This window comes from Harpia harpyja, chromosome 12, assembly GCF_026419915.1.
Source record: "Harpia harpyja isolate bHarHar1 chromosome 12, bHarHar1 primary haplotype, whole genome shotgun sequence".
NCBI lineage: Eukaryota > Metazoa > Chordata > Aves > Accipitriformes > Accipitridae > Harpia > Harpia harpyja.
In genome coordinates, this window is record NC_068951.1 from 10066442 (window position 1) to 10087383 (window position 20942).

Here is a 20942-nt window from a genome sequence, read left to right on the forward strand (position 1 = left end):
AGAGTTAGGGTATTGGAACTTAAACTTCAACAGAAGCGAAAATTTCAGTTGCCTTGATTTTCAGGTGTCCAAGTAGAGAGACATATAGAAGGGAATCTCATTTCTTTCTTTCCTAAATTCAAAAAGGAACATCAGGTTGATCACTAAAGGAACATCAGGTTGATCATGAAATTCAGTCTGTTTCATAATTGGTTATAAAGTTTAGTAAACTTCTGCTTATGTATTATGAGTACAACTTGATCATTTTCTTTCAGCTGTGTGTGAGGTGAATGGCTATATACAGAACAAAGTATATGGTAAGTCTGTGTTTAGTGGAAGGAGTTCCTTACTCCTCATATACTTACTATATATGAACAATATCTGAAATAAATTTACTCAAAAATTGTACATTTCTTTTCAGCTTCTTACAGTCTGTATTAAAAATACTGGTTTGTCCATTTGCAAACACTGGAAAATACTGATCTGCATTTCAACCTGTGAATTTCTTTATAATGTCAAGAGTGCTCCTGCTGTCATGAATTTAAGATTCAGAAATTGAGCCTTCTGTATGTTGTTCATGTGAACGTTATAGTTCTGGAATTTTCCCTTACAAAAATCCTTGCTTTGAACAGTCGATGTTAAAAGTTCCTTTTGTATTTTTATTACGGTATGTTTTTTACTTTATATTTGTCTAAAGGAAGCCACCAGGGTTCCAACTGCAGTGAAGGAACAGATGTGGAAATACCAGTACGAAGTTAGAGATATGAAATGTTTTTCATGAGAATAATTTAACATGATTGGATATTATTTTACAGAAATATTTGAAAAGATGGCATCTTAATTAAAGTTGCACATCTTCTCCAACCATTCTCTTTCCACATTTCCACAAGGTTGGCTTCTGGGGTTTTTGTTTTGTTTTGCTTTGCTTTTAATCTCCCAAATCATGCCACTCTGTGGCTTACTACAAGCAAGTTGTGATGGGAGTTGTCATTCTTTTAAATCATAAATTGCATTTGTAAGGTGCTTGTCACCCAACATTTAATGCTTTGAGATGATGTTAAAAGTACTGCAGCTAGTTCATTCTAGGCACCTGACTCTCAAACCTGAGTTATGAGTATTTTTTGGATTTTAAGGCCAAGTTAAGCTAGCAGCAATACTCATTCTTGCAAATCTCATTAGTTTTGCTTTGAAGGTAAATATCACCATAGTTAAGGGTACCATTATATGAAATTTAAAAGCATTTCTCTTGATAAAGGTGAATATAGTTCTTTGCTCTTGCTGACTGTACTATTAACTCTACTTATTTGAGAAGAAATAATCTAGGTACTTTATTTTCCTAAGCATAATGCCTCACCATGAAGAGAACCTGAGGAAAGGGAAGTGTGATATGAAACGACCAAGTCTCTGACTCTGCTTTGTTTTTGACTATGTAGAGTTTTATAGCTACAGATGCTGAGTGTGGCCCTTTGTGTCAGAATATAGTGTTGTTACACACCCTTTTCTTAAAGCTGATCTCCTTTACAAGTTTCTGTAAGAGATATGCTGAAAGTTGCACAGTGATTTTGCTGAATAGAATAAACCTGTTGTTCATGAAGGTTAGTATTTTATGAAAAGGTCTATAGGTAGTGATTTCATTTGTTGTTTAAATAGGCATACAGCATAGGCAGTCTTGTCTGGATTCTGTAAAATAAAATTATTTATTGCTGATCCTCACAAAAATAAGTAAGAAAGAAAAATAGATGACAGTGTTTGGATTTTATGAAGCCTTTGGTGTATATCCTAACTATTATTAAAGAAGTACATATAATAGGCATCTAAAGTTCTTCCAAAAGTTTGTCTGAAAGCTACAGCCTGTGATGCAGATTTGCAGAAATGATTGTTTTCTGCAAAGAAAAACATCAGAGGGATGTACAAACTTATCTGTTAGTGTATATCACTGGGGGTTTTCACTGTTTTTCCCCTCCAGTAACCTTGACAAGATGGTGAAAAAGGAAGTGGCAAAATTAACGTGTGTCTGGAATCTCTGAGATTAGCTGTAGCTGATAAAGGTGTCTGAGGTCTTAGTGATATTGGATGAGTAGGGAGCATGGTGTGATTGAAATTCAGCAATCAGAAAGTTAAGGTTATGTGCATCAAAATAAATTGTTTTAAACTGAATGAAATCATGTTTGAGAAACTAGAGACAGTGCCAGTAAATGACAACATTTAGAACTGTGAAGAAGGCTGCTGCTTAGGGGCTAAGATCAAAAAAATACCTAGTGATGATAATACTTTGTTTAAAAAAACTTACTTTAGAGATTAAACCAGTTGGTTTAATATGACTTAAGAAGAAATGTCCCATCTGGGAGTTTTCTTCCAGAACTTTGTTACCATCTGCTTTGACATTTTTGCATGTTTCTCTTAATTATGACAATTCCTCAGGGATTTGGTACTGGACTAGATGGACCATTTGCCAGTCTTTGTGGCTGTTCTTAAATTTCCAAAAATTGTTTGGTTTGGTTTTGGGGTTTTTTTTAAACTTTTCCGATGCTCTCAAAAAAGGCTCTAAGAGATCAGTTGGTGTGGTAGTTATTTTTATGACCATACTTTATGTTCACATCTACTGAATGACCATTACCTCCTAATTCTTTCCTTTTGTTGTGCTTTGCATTTGCTAGTTACCTACCCAGCACTCACTCTGAATTAGATCAAAACTTCATACTATGCTTTCCATGAACTAGATGATATATTCGACATAGTTCGAATAGACTCCAGTTAAGGTGTCTCAGTAGATACTGCTGAATCTCTACTCCACATGACATCATGTGAAGAGCCTTTGAAACAGAGATTCCTTCAGACTTGCTCCCAAAGTGATATCATGCTTCCAGCTTACAGAGATCTGAAAGAACTCTTCAAAATGCACAAGCGCAGCATTACTCTGCCAGAATAATTAAAATATATTCCTTCATACATTGCTACTTAGTTTTGAAATAGTTTCCAATACAATTAGCTTCACTTTTTTAAAATTTACTGCAGTTAAATGCAAATTGCTCTTTCTCCCACCGAGTATTGATAGACCTAATCCTATTTATTATGTTGGTGCGAACTGCCCCAACGAAAGCATTGTGTTTATGAATTTCCCTCTCGTTTTTCACTGCTGGCCTTGCAGCCTGTTATGGAAATCATTATAGTGCAACAACTGTGAGTCTGTATAAATGGTAAAGACATATATCTTCTGTAGGGGCACACAGCCTTTGTTTATATTTTCAGTAATCCTTGATAACAAAGGGAAAAATATTTATGATTGTATTAATCCTATTAAGCCAAGAATAAGGAATTTCCCACTGTCATTAACACCAACTCTTCACTGCTGTACACACAATTTAGCAAGTATAATCCCCACCTCCTTACCCTTGTCTAGAATTCCTTAAAGGCTATTGGTAAAATTGACGTGGTTTAACCCCAGCCAGCAACCGAACACAACGCAGCTGCTCACTCACTCCCCCCCCCCCCCCCCAGTGGGATGGGGGAGAAAATCGGGAAAAAGAAGCAAAACCCGTGGGTTGAGACAAGAACGGTTCAATAGAACAGAAAAGAAGAAACTAATAATGACAATGATAACACTAATAAAATGACAACAGTAATAATGAAAGGATTGGAATGTACAAATGAAGCGCAGTGCAATTGCTCACCACCCGCTGACCGACACCCAGCCAGTCCCCCGAGCGGCGATTCCCTGCCCCCACTTCCCTGTTCCTATACTAGATGGGACGTCACACGGTATGGAATACCCCGTTGGCCAGTTTGGGTCAGGTGCCCTGGCTGTGTCCTGTGCCAACTTCTTGTGCCCCTCCAGCTTTCTCGCTGGCTGGGCATGAGAAGCTGAAAAATCCTTGACTTTAGTCTAAACACTACTGAGCAACAACTGAAGACATCAGTGTTATCAACATTCTTCACATACTGAACTCAAAACATAGCACTGTACCAGCTACTAGGAAGACAGTTAACTCTATCCCAGCTGAAACCAGGACAAAAATATCTTTGGTTCTGGTTTTTTTGCACACTGTGCAAAACGTTTCAGTGAGCCAGGGGGCTTCTTTGACAAGTGTTAGTTTAAATACGGAATCACAGAGTGTTTGGTTAAAAATCTTTTCTGTGTCCATCATTCAGCAGTCCTGTTTTTCCCCCTTCAGATTCTTCCCAGCATGCCCCTTCAGAAACAAGTGAGGATCCTGAGGTCGAGGTCACCATCGAAGGTTAGTTCTCCAGTGCATTGATTTCAGTCCGTTGGGCATTTTTATGTCCAAAAAATGTTTTACAATACCTGCATTACTTGGCATTAAATAAATAGAATTATGTGCCAGTGTTGACTGCTGTTTGGATCGTGCACTGCTTGGTAAACATAACTAGTCCAGAAGTTTTATAAAACCGCAATATACGGAAACATATTTGACTGACTGGGCTGGCTTTGAAATGAGGCGTGACAGAGATTTGCATCTTTCACATATTTTTCAAGTATTGGTAATGAGGGATACTCATTATTTAGCAGCCATTAATTTAGATTTTAAAAAGATTTTACAACATTCATTCTGAAGAACACGTTTTATAAGCACACTGTAGTTATATAAAATATCTATTTAACAGTAGGTTCTGGGAAGAATTGTACTGTAACAGAAATGATGTGTTACAGGTGTTGTAAGTGAAGCTTCAATTTATTTGTCTAATATCAATAAATATGAAATAGAAACCTTTATACTTACTTCCTCCCTTTCTCATCTGAATGGCACTAAAGCCACTAACCAGTGCCCATGTTGTTTTCATGCTAGGATGTTGGTTGGAAGTCAGCTGTATTTCTTGTATTTTTGAATTACATGTCCTGTAACTGCTTTAAAACAGTTCTGAGATTGGCTTTTGTAATGCTTGCTTCTGGAATGGGTAAGATTAAGACCACCAGATTAGCTATTTAGAAATTAGGTAGTACATTTTAGGACAAAGTTGACACTTCTAGCATTACATTCACCTTTTTATAACCCAGCAGTAAAATAATTCTTACATTACCTCAACAGAAAAGGTAATAAGAGAATAGTCATTAAGTTCTGTGTATATGTAAAGGCCTTTACCACAAAAGTAAAAATGCTCTGAAAAGGTTTTCTCTAACAGAATATAATACAACTGCATAGGTGCAACAGATGTCAATGTGTAATACTATTCTTCCTACGTAAACTGGGCAGATGCTATTCTGTATGTGAAATTAATTTTCTTTGTCTGCTTTAACCATGTCTTTTCTCTAATGTTGCAGATATTGGTAATTGGACAGTCTTAAAAACTCATTAACTGGTAGGGAAGATAGTGTTTTGGATTGGGAAGTGACTTGCTAAGTAGCAGCTCACTGAAAAATATCTAGGGTTTGCAGTTTTCCCCCTCTGTCTGTTTGTGTGTGTTTGAGGTAGGACTGACCTGTTCAATGAATTTCAGTTACGTCCATCAGTTTTACATAGGTTTGAAACCAGTTTTGGCACCTTTGAGCTCTTTAAGATAAAACTTAGGTACTGTGTTTCAAGACTTATTAGTGGAAGCATACTTCCAATTAGATAAAAAGTGTGGTCTGTGTCTGCACAATTTATTTCCTGAATTCTTTTGCTGTTGTGTGGTCATTTTATGATCATGAGGTGTACAGTCGTGTTTCAGAGCACGATATTGCTTTCCTTAGGAAGTACATAAGAAGCTTTGGTTTTTGCCATCTTAACGCCTTGTGCTGGCTCTCTTATGCAAATTGTTCCTACACAGGTCAGTAGCTTTCTAAAGTTACTTATCTAAGTAATTCGTTGCAAAATGTGATGCTCTGATAAAGCACAGTTCATTACTTGCATTAGAGCTTTGAAATTCAAAGCTGTTCCAATGTTGCACATGAGTTCTCTGGACATTAAAATAGTGATATTTTTATGTTTCTTTAAGATGATGACGACTACTTGCCCCCTAACAAGAGACCGAAGAATACCGAGTCAGCTAATGAAGCTGCCAATACTGGGAGAAGAAAAGTGAGAGAGTTCAATTTTGGTAAGATAAAAATTAGAGATTGTTTTGTCTCTCTGCTTTGTTTTATAAAAAGGTATTAGACAATTTCACACTGCAGGAGTGAGACACACCTATGCATATTCATTTAAGAGTGTAGGGCTCTTTGTAGATGTATTGCAGCAGTGTAATCATCATCATAGGCTACCTCTGTTGTCTCTCATTATTCAAAGTGACCATCTGAATAGACACTGCAAGTAATTAAATAAAAAATAAGTCTAGATTTTTGTCAGCTGATTTCTCGGACAAGAAAATAGACTGAATTTACTAGTGTACTGAATTATGGCAAACTAGAGGTCAGGAGCCAGTCTAGCTGGTCTTTCTTGATACGTGGTGTGAGCAATGAAGATGTGCTGAGGGCAGCCACATTTGGGAAGGTAAGCAAATGACTGTTATGCTGAGTAGCCTGCCTTGATCCCTGTGGACACACAAAAAGTTGGGGTCTTTTTGGTAGTGTTCTTTCATGATGCCTCATGTAGAGTTCTCACTGCAGAAGCGCATCCACACACTGTAGTTATTCTGGTTAAAAATACTTCCCATGTGATTTGTTGCAGCCCCATACCTCTCCTTTATTTCTTGTTTTGGTTTGGTTTCTGGGCAGATATCCTATGAATCTGTGTACTTCTGTAAGGTTCTGAGCCATCAGGAATATGTCCTTTGGCACGATGTTTGAGATGTTTATTAGGAACACTGGGATCTGAGGTCAATTGAAAAATCCCCATGGAACCTCTTCAGAAATCTGTTTTGCATGAAACATGTTATTTCATGCTAATTTCATCAAAAATGAATAAAACATTGTTGAGAGCTCTATTCTCAAAAGATCATTAATACTAATAGGCAGTTCCACATGTAGCATTAGTTATGTTTTGGTTGGGTCAGGAGAACATAATGGCAACATTACTAGAGGAGAAGATTGAGCAGTTAATACTACAGAAGCATTTGCTAGAATATAGTCCCTTAGTCGAAAACAGCATCTAAACTTGGCAGGCCAGCAGTGTTTGAAGGGAATAAACAGTGAGGTTGATTAGACGTGGAGAGCAAAGGTAATAAAATATTAGCACGATAAAAGTTTGAGTTGAGCTTGAAATGTTGAAACACCAGTCAAGGAACATCTCACAGCTTACCTGCTCACTGTTGCTTCTGAGTTGACTTGGTAGATTAACCCTCTGGGCTGTTCTCAAAAAAACTTTGCTCTTAACCACCTGCCATGCAGTTAGATTACAGTGTTTTGCAGCTCATGGGTTATTCACAGATCTTTATTCCTGGGCTTCCTAAATTGTATTGGGGTTATTGCCCCTTATACTTGCTTTTGGGGTTCACCTACAGAAAGTGCTATTTCTCTACAATGTTACAAGGTCTGATTAAAACACAAAATGAATGTGAGAAGTTTTGGAGAAATAGACTTCGTTTGCTGTAATGAAAAAAAGAGCAACTGTTGGTAGTTGCAGTGCTGCTGTTTGGACATTTCAGAAGACTTTGCACCTTTGACTAATGAAGTCTAATATTAGATAATTGGACAGGAGAAAGGAGGTGTTTAATTCTATCATGAGTAGCTGCAGAGTGACAAAGGCACATGCACCCAGAAGACTGGAAAGGAGGTATAGATGCTTGAGAGAGAAATCTGTCTCATCTGATAAGGACTTTCAGTATTTTACATAACATTGGTGAGATCCAGATGTTTGATAGCTGTGAGTTGGAGAGACTTCCTGTATGTCTTGATTGAGTCAGAGATCAGGTACCCCAAGTGGCCTGAGAAGCAGGGTCAATAATGTGCTGTGCTCTTAGTTTCATGAAAACAGGAAAACAAAGTGGAAAACAAAATAATTGTAACCAGGGGGAGGAATGAAAAGTGTCTGGTAAAATGCTTGATAGAAATTGATAAACTTTGGGAAGGGAGGTTGCATTTCAAAAATATTTCTGAAGCAACTATTACAGGTTAAAAATATCTTTGCTGAAAGGAACTGACATTGTCAGTAAAAATCTCTTCCCACAACATTTTTTTGCTTTCTTTGAGATTTTATCAGAAGCTCAGAAGCTTCAAGTTGTGTCTTGCAGTTGTGTCATACCATTTTAGTGGGGAAAAAAAAGTCCCCTTAGTTGTTGTCTTACTATGACAGTGATGGAAAGTGTGATACTTTTTTCCCCATTTTGACATGCTGTTGAACACAGGTTTTGCCAGCCTGTAGCATGCTTAGAGTTGCTGTGTGTTTTCCATTTTATTTCCCCACAGAGTACTGTGTGGCATGTTGACAGGAATAGGGATGTGCTTAGTACCTGAGCATCTGTATTGGGTTTGTGTGGCAAGGTTTTGGTAGCGGGGGGGGGCTACAGGAGTGGCTTCTGTGAGAAGCTGCTAGAAGCTCCCCCTATGTCCGACAGAGCCAATGCCAGCCGGCTCCAAGACAGACCCGCCGCTGGCCAAGGCTGAGCCCATCAGCGACGGTGGTAGCGCCTCTGGGATAACGGATTTAAGAGGGAAAAAATCCCTCTGCAATTGCAGCTGGAGAGAGGAGTGAGAACATGTGAGAGCAACAGCCCTGCAGACACCCAGGTCAGTGAAGAAGGAGGGGGGAGGAGGTGCTCCAGGCGCCAGAGCAGAGATTCCCCTGCAGCCCATGGGGAAGACCACGGTGAGGCAGGCTGTCCCCCCGCAGCCCAGGGAGGTCCACGGTGGAGCAGATATCCACCTGCAGCCCAGGGAGGAGCCCACGCTAGAGCAGGTGGATGTCCAAAGGAGGCTGTGACCCCGTGGGAAGCCCACGCTGGAGCAGGTTTTCTGGCAGGACTTGTGACCCCGTGGGGGACCCATGCTGGAGCAGTCTGCTCCTGAAGGACTGCAGCCCATGGAAGGGACCCACGCTGGAGCAGTTTGTGAAGAACTGCAGCCCATGGGAAGGACTCATGTTGGAGAAGTTCATGGAGAACTGTCTCCCATGGGAGGGACCCCACGCTGGAGCAGGGGAAGAGTGACGGGTCCTGCCCCTGAGGAGGAAGGAGTGGCAGAGACAACATGTGATGAACTGACCCCAACCCCCATTCCCCGTCCCCCTGTGCCGCTGGGGAGGAGAGTGGGTAGGCTGAGAATTCAGGAGTGAAGCTGTGCCTGGGAAGAAGGGAGGGGTGGCGGGAAGGTGTTTTAAGATGTGGTTTTACTTCTCATTACCCTACTCTGGTTTGATTGGTAATAAGTTTATTTTCCCCAAGTCAAGTCTGTTTTGCCTGTGACGGTAGTTGGTTGTTGAGTGATCTCTCCCTGTCCTTATCTTGACCCATGAGCCTTTTGTTATATTTTCTCTCCCCTGTCCAGCTGAGGAGGGGAGTGATAGAGCAGCTGTGTGGTGCTTAGTTGCTGGCTGGGGTTAAACCACAACAGCATCATTTTGTGTGCACTGTGCAGGTTGCCTCTACTATAGTGGATGTTATTTGGAGCGTGTCCCCAAGGAGCAGAGAATGGGGTAAATTGAAGACACTGTGGACAGACTGGAGAAGTTTTCAGGATTGTTATTTAATTGGGATGGTGTTTCCCATGTGTCAGAAGGTGTATATATAGGAATAGAAGGAAACCACCACTTACCTTTGTGCTTACGGGAAAACTAAACTGCTTTGCAGAGAGTGATTACCAAAACCAGAGTATCAGCTTAGCTTTGTGGTAGTTCTTCAACTTTGCTACATAGGCATGAAATGTGTGACAAAAGAATGATTTTACAGTAATTGAATCCAAGGGGTAATAATGCTGACAATCTGATTAAAAATCATGCCGGTTACCTGATAACCCCTCTGAATTTTGAAATATGTCTGTAGCCTGACATGACAATTGACTCATAAAATACAAAAGTAGCTAAAAAAACCAGTGTGCTGATCAAAATGTGAGCCAGTTCATGATTTTTTATTTTCAATTGCCTATTCTCTGTGTATCCACCATTCCAAATAAACATGCCTGTATTGTGGTGTATTTGATTATTAATACTGTAGTGTTTCCATTGGAGGAAGAGGGGCACAGAAGTAGTTGCTTGAAAAGATCTGCATGGAGTATTTGGCCAGCGATTGTGGGGTTTGGTGACTGAGAAACACGAAGCCTTGACAACTTAATGGTTCATGTAGAAACACTTTTGTGAGCATGCTAACAAGCACAGGGAGACCAGGCTGGGTGGGAGCAGCTTCTCCTAAAATTGTAGCAACAACCAATATCAGAACAGTATTACTTATATACTTCTGTATGGTTGCTTTGTAATATGGTATGACATTCTTTCTGGCTGTTCTCTCTCTGACATAAACCAGCCTGAGTTGTAGAGGAGATCTTTGCTGAGTCTGCTTCAAAGCTTGATGAACTGAAGGGATCTCAACTCTGTAACAGTTTCTTCTGGGTTACAATCTGGAGTCACACAGGTGCCTTTCAAAACCCTTGTCCCAGGACTGTCCATGTGTGTTCACCAGCTCCGTTGAGTAAAGCAGGGTTTCCCCTTTAGGCCAGTAAATTCTAACTTGTATTTTCCTGACTTATTGGTAACGCTGCTGTTAATCCATTGCTCTGTATGTAGGTCAACAAAAAATGCAGTTGGTGTTTGTGCTGGAATTCAAAAGAGTTTCATCTGGCTATACATCTGCAGTTAAAGGGAGAAATATTACAAGGTTGAAGTGACACAGGAATAGAAAATGTTGAGTTCAAGACATGTTTATCAGCTAAGAAGCTGTGTACTATGGGATAGCAGTAAAATGGTGGCAGAAACAGTTATATAGATTATCCACAACGATGTTATTTCAAAATAGAAACAGGTTAATTGATGTAGGTGATATGCCAGGTAACTTGAATGAAGAGTTTATGTGTAGATGCAAGGCAGCATGCCAAAACGCCCTTTCCCCTCTAAACAAGGTCTTATTCTTGCCCACATCTGAAGCATGCTGTCCTATTGATATCCATGAAATTACATTAAAAAAATATAAGCTTAAACATGGCCACCAAAGTTGTGTACATTGGTCTGAGAATGAATATTTAAAGCCCTTTCGATACAGACTCAAAATTCAATCCTCTGTCTTGTCTGATATAAGAATTTTTTGACAACTGAAAATGTAATAGCTTGAATGGCCTCATTTTTTGACCTCTATAGTTACTAGATTCAAGTCTTTGGTGTAAGAAATAAGCTGCAAGTATACTTGCATATTAACTTGTTCTTAAAAGGCCAGCTAGCATCTGGTACCATCTACAAAAGAGTTGTGGCATTTTCCTAGAAGTATTGAGATAGTACAAAAAGCTGTGAAAACATGTGCTCTCTGTCACAGACAGAAAATTAGATGTTAAAATTCTGCCGTTTAATCCAGCTCTCCATGGAACACATGATTGGATTTGGATAACTTCTGTCTTGCAGCCTGTATCTTCCTTCAGAAATAGGATTTATGGGGATGTTTTGCAACATCAGCACTTGGAGAAGTACTGGATGAAGGTAGAGGATGGCATGATGCCTCCTGACCCAGATATTTGTACAGATTTGTGCCAAAACAACTTCATGTACTTGCTGTAAGCTTGATCAAGCTTCACTAATTAAGCTTCTCAGCGCCCAGATTTAGGTAACTATCAACAGCGGTTGCAAACTGACTTTACCCCTGATGGTAGTGAGAGCTGCCGACTGAGCCGTCAAAGAGAAACCATTTTTTGGAAGTTACTTTAGCCTGGTTTATGTTTGTTTTTTTTTTTAAACGATTTAACATCTGCACAAGTTTTGGAGGTAATCTTAAACATTTTATTCTACCTTTTTTCTTTCCGTATGTATCGATGTATTTTTAAGGTATAGCCTGTACTGTACTCCACAGGCACCTGTATGCAAGTGAGCAGTAAAAGCACACTGCATGTTTCAGTTAGTGGTAACATAGATTTTACAAGAGATTCTCTGTTTCATTTGTAGTCTGACATGTCCTCCTCTTTTCTTTGCAGAGAAATGGAATGCACGAATTACAGACTTGAGAAAGCAAGTTGAAGAGCTGTTTGAAAAAAAATACGGTATGTTACACTCCTTTCCAAACAATTGCCTCTAGTCCTTTGACACCGTAAATCACGGCTCTTGGCATGCATCTTGTTGTTGGCTCAGGAGCACACCAGTACTGACAGCGCCAAAGGGCTAAATATTATTAGAAGACCTAAAACTGGGGAAAGTAGCTTTTTTGATGAGCAGAGTAATTTCAAAATGGGGTGCCTGTGTTTGGCACCTAAGTGCAAAACTTGATTTTATTTTTCAGTTGTGCTCAGTTTTCTGGGGCTCCAGTGTGCTCATGTCTGGAGCCACCCACATTTGAGAGAGCTGGCCTTTTTTCCTGTAATTACACTGAGTCCTTCAGTGAGGTGATCTTTTAAAATGGCTCTGGGGAGAGGCTACCACTGACTGATTGTTCCTTTCTGATTGTGATTGACTTGCAGTGAAGCAACAATTATATGTTAATGGTTCTTGGAGAGAAAAAGAAGCACACGTGTTAGACTTTGGAATTTGTCTCCAGATGTTGCACCTAGACATATTTTGTGTCCACGTATCGCAGACTAAAACAGCATCAGCAAAATTTCACAAAAAATGGTAGTGCTCCTCTGCCATGAAAAGTGGAAGTGCTTTCAGAATGGACCTTGTGATGTTGGAGTTACTACATGTTTTGGGTGTGACTATCATCTGACATTTAAACAGCCCACTGAAAGGAACTCACACCAAGTAAAAAAACAGTTTAGAATCTGATTCACAGTGTTTTAATTGCTCTAGAAGGGAGCATCATTCTTGGTGAATTGCTTTAATTTTGGTTTTGGTGTTTGCACATAGCCAGCCTAAAAATCTCCTGTTGAGTCTGTTGAATACAGAGCTATTCCTGACTTTCTATAGCAGGCCAGATGGTATTAATTATCCCCTTTTTCCCTGTGGATGACAACATTTCATTGATTCACAAACCAGTTCTCCATTTCAGATTCCATTTTTTTCTATCAGTATGGGCACACAATTTCCCATTTACTGAAATGAGTTATGGAGGTCTAGAATTCCCAGAATGCGCCTCAGATTTGTTGGCTTCTGGAGCTCCAAAGTGTTTTAGCAATGTCAGTCATTGTCATCCATGACAACTGACATGTCTGAAAATATATTTATTTTTGTGTCTAGATGTAACCTAAATGCAATTACTTTTTATAGTGGTAAATACAAGGTAGTGGCTCACAAATACAGACTCATTTATGAAAATGAAACCTATATTCAATAGGATTTCTATGCAAAACCACATAAGCTTCCAAATCTAAGAAGCCTCACTGCAGACTGTGATGCTGATTGTGTTCTTTGGCTGACTGAAGAGTATTTGCTAAAACATTTGCTGATTTAAGAGAAATACTCTCACTTGTAAAAACTTACCTGTTGTTAGTTGCTTGCTTAAAGAAACGGGATTTTTGTTACTCTGAAGCTGTTCTTACTTGATGCTGTGTAGTGATCTAGATTTTAGTGATGTTCCTGATCTTTTTTCTGGCGGCTAACTGTGATTCACAAATGCTCATTTCCATCTGAGGCTCATCTGCTGGATTTGTTATGCTTTTCACCACTTGCCACAACAGCCTCCAGGGCTGAGAATAATTTTTTTAATTTCTTGGAAGAGGTATATGACTGCAATAAAAATCTACTTTAATGAAGGACTGATGTGATACACAACAGCTCTTTTGGTGATTGTCCTGCAGCTCCTTTGACACAGGTTTGAATAGGGTTTCTTTAGTCTATTTGCTAAGAGTCATCTTCAGGTTCATGTCCCTCTGTATGTATCTATTCTCTGTCTCTAGTTTTGGCTATCTTATATTTGGCAGTTGAAACCAAGTCTAGTTGAAACGCAGTTCTCACAGTTTTCTAAAATTTTGATATTCGGTTCTCATCAGAATATAAGACTAAGATACATAAAGTATTTTTAAAGCTTCTCTGTTTTGTGATAAACATACCTAGAACTGTTCTGCTTCCAAGTGGTTGAAAGAGTATGTTACCCAAATGCCTTTAAAACCTAAATTGTTTTATTGCTTTTAAGAATTTGTGAGTTAATGTGAGCATTTGGTATACACTGATGTCTGAACCACTGGCCGCTTTCACGTTAGGTTAAGTTGCTTGAAAAGGTGCCCTTGAGTAGTTTGGCTTTCAGAAACCCTGCCACAAAATCACTGTACTCTAATTTGGCCTTAGCTTGGCCTTTCTCTCCTCAAGTAATTTTTTGCATCTAATTTCCATAGCAAAACAACAGAATGTACCAAACTATTTGCAGGCCAGTCAGATGGTAATAGAGAATTCTTGTTGCATGGCCTGCAAAATTAACATACCCTTGTGAGTATAAACCAATTAGCCCTCTTGGCATTTGCAAACCATCATGCCATTCTCCAGTATTTGCCAGCCTGATAGGTGTATTGATATGATTACGGTCCTCATAGCTTAAGGAAATACATTGAGGTTATTTTCCAGCAGTGAGTGAATCTGTTATTTGCTTTTCATTTGCTTCAAAGATTTCTTTAGTAGGGCCGTGGTTTTTTTGGCGGTGTTAGAAGTGTATTATTTATTTCATTAGTGATTCCTTGGATTTCTAAAATACAACGACGCTTTAGGAATTCACTCAAAAGAAGGGATGTGTGCCCCTTCTCCAAGGCATTAATGACTCTTGTAACCCAATAATAGTAACAAATAATAATAATCAGAGCTAATGAACTGAAACATGCTTGGTTTATAATTAAGTCTAGATAATTTCATCTTTCAAAATGTGCTATTAAACAAACCCAAAATACTGTGAAACTTCACTGTAACAGGTGCAGTCTCTGTTATTAAATGTTTACAGAGTAAAGGGAAAAGAGGTGAATCTGCGTATGTATGCATTTCTGCAGCTTGTTTTCTGTGAATTAGAGTGATTTTGCTATAAAACAAAAACAACCCCCCACAAATATGAATGCTTGCATGTTTGAATGTGCTGAGGGGGTTATTGCCTGTCTGCTAATTTTAATGTTTTTCAGAGTGATATCAAACAGATAATTTGAGTAGAGCCACAAGCTAGTCTAATTTTTTTATTCTCCTTTTTTCTTAAAGCTCAAGCTATAAAAGCAAAAGGTCCAGTGTCTATCCCATACCCACTCTTCCAGTCACATGTGGAAGACTTATATGTGGAAGGGCTGCCAGAAGGAATTCCCTTCAGGCGGCCATCCACATATGGCATTCCCCGTCTTGAGAGGATACTTCTAGCAAAGGAGCGGATCCGGTTTGTGATTAAAAAGTAAGGAATTTTGTGTTTTTCTCCCTTTATTACTCATCGTTTTCTGCTGGCTCCACTCTGCTTTATTTTATCTTCAAGAATTTCCAAACTGATTTCTACCAATGTATTCTTTTGCAGTACAGATGAGTAATATTTAGTTGATGTTCAACTCTGATAAATTCAGCTTATCAGATCACCAGAGCACCACAGTGGGTGGCTGAGACCTGGACAGATCTCTTCAATATTATGGACTTCTTGTCCTGGGCAGATCTCTTTGTACTATTTTAATCTCTGCGGCTGTAATACATGTTGAAAGCCATTGACTTGGGGGTATTTTATGCTATCTGAGGATCTCAGCCTAAATTTCAGCTTGTGCTTTTATATTTTTCTTGCTGGAATGCTGTATCAAGGTGTCTACAGCTGTATCTGTATAGCATCTCCCAGGGCAGGCTTGAGGCCAAAATAGCTACTGGTTCCTGTGATTTAGTTGGATGTGTGTCCTTGGTGTGTCCGGAGGTAGATCAGATAGTATACATGACAGGAGACCTTAGATGTACATAGAAACCTTGAGGGCTCAGTTGCCTGCTGTAGCTAGCCTGACAGGGTATCATCTGCCTTTAAAGTGAGGACATGAGACTCATGAGATGTTCTGGAGTCCTTTCTTTCTCTTTTTCTCCTTTCTTGCCTTGGTGTCTTTCCTAGAAGAACCCTGACATTATTTTCTGCAAAGACAGGTAGGATTGGAAGGGAGCCTGAACCGAGCCTGAATTCAGGATATGCAGGGAGAGATGCCAGCATCTGTGGATGCCGAGTGCTGGATCTCAGAGCTGCAGAGCACTTAGAGATCCAGTACTGTGGGTATGACTGTGGCAGGTTGATATGCAACTTTGGTAGTGGGTGGATATTTACCTTTTATAGTTTGGTGCTTCACTTCAGACAGATGTGATGTTTCACACCACAGATGGGCATTTACAGTTTAAATGAAGCTTCTGTGAGTAACTGCTGATGTTTCACTATTGTTCGGCAGTGTAGGACCTAATCCAAGAGTTTTTGAAGTGAATAGGAATCTGCTGATTGCAGTGGTTAGGCTCAGAATTGGTGGTAGTGACAGCCCATGCCTCTGTGCGTGCTGCCTTTAGTACAGATGCTAGTTTCTCAAATCTGAGGTAGATGTTCAGTTTCTGACATCCTAACACTTGCATATAACCAGAAAAGAGGAAGAAGTGTAGATCTACCTTTTGTCTCACTTAAAATCAGGCACTATGCATAGATTTTAATATTTATGCAATGCTGGCACCTGCTCTTGCCAAATTTGTCTTAGTTGTTAACAGTAATTAATTTATGCTATTCATTGGGTTTGGAACATGTGGTAAGCAGAGCAGCTCAAAAACCAGTTCTGCTCTGTGAGAAATGTCAGAATTTTAAAATTTTTTATTGTTCTAATATGGATAAAACTAGATGTGTTTGGGAAACAGAAATGTCTGCTTTGAGGTTTTCATTTTTAAAGGTTAAATTTTTGATTTGGATCTTTGTTTCTGATGGAGTGTGTCTCAGACCTCAGAGATAATTTTAATGTAATCTGTATGTTACCATGAAATGTTATGGCTCAGGTGGATATGGGTATCAGGCATGAAAAATGTTTTTGTCAGTAGGGTTCCAACCAGCTCTCATAATACTTTGGTGTTAATTGGAATTTAATGTTGGGGATTGTGATGTCCCCTGTTATTTTTTTTTCCAATCCTTCAGTGGTAATTTGAGGCTGTAACTGTCGGCTGTAACTTCTGGTTTATCAAAGTGTATGTCACACGTGTATCTTAAATCTTTTAGGCATGAGCTTTTGAATTCAACAAGAGAAGATGTGCCACTGGACAAACCAGTTGCAGGAGGTAGGTCTTCGAATGAGTGAGTTGTAGAAGTACAGTATGATTTCCCATTTGTCAGTCTTAGTGGTGGCTACCATTTGCTTTTACTAATAACACATTGCAAATAATTCCTGTTGGCTTGAATTTTCTTTAGTGACAAAGTGACAGCAATTTTCCACTGGCTATCCAAGCCAGTGCTACTAACACTTACCAACTGACTTGATTCAGCTGGCCAGAAGGAAAAACAACGAGCTAAGTGTTAGTCTGTTGAGATACAGAGAAGAGGCAGTAGTTTCCATAGTTGATAGAGTTTACTGGGTAGGGAACTGTCTGTATCATGGAATAATTTCTTATATATGGAATTTGCCAAAATTAGATTAACTGAAATGCAGTAATGAACATACTGGTTATAGTGGCAGTTATTATTGTAGAATCTGACTTGCTCAGATGATGGGACTCCATTTTCACATAGTAGTACAAAGAGAATGCATTCTAACCACTTTTGCCATGAGGAATACTTTTCAGCAGATCCATGCTCTTACATGTTTCGTCTCCATTGAGCACTCATCTAAAGGTAAAAAAATGACCACGTAAAAACAAGACTACAAGAACAGACTTTCTTTACAATTGCAGCCATGAACTCATTTCCCCTCAAGTTGGGAGAAAAAAGTTTAGTATGGAAAAAAATCAAGTTTTGAAAGAATTGTGCCTTTGCATGGGCACTAGTTGGTAAATTACTTTCCTGGACTTGTTTTTCTGTTCAGTTGCATTCTACTGTCTTTTGGGCTTCAGGGCGATTTTTTTAATTGTACAGTTAAGGCAAGCATTGAAAGCTTGTATGCCTGAACCAATGGTAGCAAACAAATTGCTCCCAACCCCAAAATGCTAACTGGCAAATTCGGCCTGGTTGAACTGTGAGTTTTAAGTAATGCCAGAGAAATTCTTAGTTCAGACAGTGACACAAGCATATAAATGGTAGTATCTGCACTACTGCAGCACCATTATGTTGTATTATATACTCATAGTCTTCTGTTGTAAAAATTATATCAAAGACTGTACTTAAGTGAACATTAAGGATCTAAATTAAGCAAGGAAATTATGTCATAAGGATGTCACTTTAACATGTGTGTAGGAATTAAACTTTTCCTGCGGTATAAGTTAACCTAGTGTCTTGAGTCTTAATAACCTACTGTTCCTTCGAGCACCAAATTTGCCTACAAAAATAGTAGGTGGGCTAATGACTGAGTCTTAAACTTAACTGTACTCTTATGTGGGTTTTTAAATTAGCCCTTTTCTCTGTTGTTTTTGTCATATTTAATATGGTTATACTGATTATGAAGACAAAGCAGGTACATTGCATATCCCATAAAACCCCCGTAGCTAAAAAAACTGGTGGTAACCCATTTTTATGGCACAGTGTTAGGAACAGTCACTTGTCTTCACTAACTCGTAATGATGCTATATTCATGTGTGACCTTGGCATTATTTCTGAGAGAAGAGAAAGTCTGTGAAAGCTGTTGATAACTTCTCAGGGAACACAGATCAGAAGACAGCAGCTGTCTGAGCCTCCTTTCCCTCAGTTTTCTCTTCTCCCTTTTTGGATTCCCTCTTTCCCAGCAGCTCATCATCTCCTCTGCTGCTCCACATGTCTGCTGCTGTCTCAGGAGAGAGAGCTATGTAGTGCCAGCCTCTGCTCTCAGCTCCTTGTGGTTCCATGTCCAACGTCCTGCTCTGTCCATAGCGCCTGCTAGCTTGTGTCTGCAGCAGGAGAGGAATGGGATGAGTACAGAAGTTGTATTTTGACTGGCAGAAGAAAGACCATTTGCATTTGCGTTCAGGTAGGAGATAGGCTGGTCAGGAAGGTTTTATGAAATGGCCTCAGCCCTGAAGCCCTGAGAAGGCTGGTATTTTCAGCAAGACAAACCGGTCAGGCAGTGATGGTTTGGCTCGTGAAATGGCTGGAGAAGTGCAATCAGGTGCCTATGAAGATAGCCCAACCTGGTGCAATGCAGTTATGGAGCAGAAGTTGTTGTTTGCACGTTGGCTAAACCCACAGCGTGGCAGCTGTCTGGTATCTTGTTCAAGACTGATAGGCTTCCACTTATTGGTTACACAGACATATTCGGAAGAAAAAACGTGATTTGTGTGATATGTGCTTTGATCCCTGCCACCCGACACTGAGGGGACAGACAGGTTCTTTTGGGGATCCTTGGCAGAATGATGACAGCACTAAATCATAGTTACAATTAAAGCTTTATTTTTTTAACAGGGTATTATAGTTAGTATAGCATAGAATTTATGATTAGAATGGCACAGGATTTCTAGAAGCAGAATCAATGTAGCACAATTTATAAGTAGTATAATACAGAATTTATAATACAACTTAACCTGTGCTTTCTAATCACCTAGACCCTCTGCAGGTCGGGTCAGATCTTAATACATGGCTTGCTGTATCAATACAATAATCATAATCTAGACTCAAAAATGATATAATAATATATATTCTCACTCAATCCTCGGAGGAAGCTGAGGATGGTGGAGGTGTCCCTGGCCACTGGAGGGTCACAGGTCTCTCTGTCAAGCAGCAGCTCCGGTCCAAGTTCCCCCCTTAGGACTTGTAACTGTGTGATTTTATGGACAGTGCTCCGTGTGCTGTTGTTACATTCCCTTGTTCCATGCTGGGGGCATCACCACCACTGGGCTGGCCAGGTGCCTGGGACCTTCAAGGCCGTTGAGGAAGAGAGTAATCATCCTGGCACGCAGGAGCCTTGAGGCTAGTAGGGAGAGGAAGAAGGTAACTGTTTGTCTCCTTGGTTCACAGGACCTTCAGGGCCTGAGAATGAAGGGAAAGGGAATGAATGCATGACCTGCTCAGTCACAGAGAATGGCTGCTTACCTTACAAAATGACATTAGTTATGCTAACCACATTACCAGGGGTTGGGAGCAGGGGGTACCAGTCACAATCCCAAATAACGAGCACACGTGACAAAACAGAAACAAAAGCTCTTACCATTCCAGCTACCAAATAGGACAGCACTAATGTCATCGTTGTGCTCTGTTGTTCTGCTGGAGGAGCAGAACTTGCACTCATGACTATCTTCAGGTACAAAACTTTGTCTCACAAACTCCAAAGTTGCCTGTTTATCAGCCAATAAGCAAAGATGTTCAAGTGATAAAATGATGGAAAAACTGTATTTAATCTTGTCCTATTGACCAGGATATGCTAATCTACATAGCTGCCACATGTTGGGTTCTGTGTCTCAATTATAACTTAACTCATATCTTAGGTAGTGTCAAGGAGACATTTTGGAGAGTTGGAACTAAACTGCTTGTCATCTCAAGAAGAATGACAAAATCCCTAGAGTCATTTGATGTAGTTATTAATCACCATTTAAAAAGTATTGTCCATGAACAGTGGGAGAAATGGGTACTGCAAGTTCAACATGAGTATACTGCTATGTGTACCCATTTTAAAGCCTTGCTTTGGGGTTGTTAGTGCTTAGTGAAGATTCCTTGAAAGCAAGTTTTCATCCCATATGCACACCAAATTCTGCACTGAATATCAAGATAATTTTTTAGAAAATGAAACTGGCAAAAAACTAATCCCATCTCCAAATGGGATCTACAGATTGGAGGCTGATGATGAAAGCATTGCAGTTCTTCATGCCAATACAGTGTGTGGGTTTTTTTGTAGCAAGTACAATGTCACTGGTTCAGTGGATTTTTGTACAGTTTTTAATGTTCTGTCAGTTTTTATAATTAATTTTCCTAGTTCCAAGTTGAATCCATACTTCTGCATGGTATTTTCGGGGTTACCTGAAAATGCAGGATGG

General features: G+C 39.6%; 1 protein-coding gene across 7 annotated transcripts in view; it reads left to right on the forward strand.

The window, feature by feature from the left end:
- GTF2I (general transcription factor IIi) overlaps window positions 1-20942 on the forward strand; it is an 81342-nt gene that overhangs the window by 37772 nt on the left and 22628 nt on the right. For 6 of the 7 annotated variants that reach the window (XR_008237364.1, XM_052802730.1, XM_052802734.1 and 3 more), the window contains exons 11-16: window positions 255-296; window positions 4152-4214; window positions 5914-6015; window positions 11957-12022; window positions 15084-15267; window positions 17074-17132. Coding sequence is in view for 6 of the 7 variants with exons in the window: in XM_052802730.1 (XP_052658690.1) it covers window positions 255-296; window positions 4152-4214; window positions 5914-6015; window positions 11957-12022; window positions 15084-15267; window positions 17074-17132 (516 nt within the window). In the remaining variant the exon portion in view is untranslated. The remainder of the gene's footprint in view (window positions 1-254; window positions 297-4151; window positions 4215-5913; window positions 6016-11956; window positions 12023-15083; window positions 15268-17073; window positions 17133-20942) is intronic. The other variant, XM_052802733.1, reaches the window with a different exon arrangement.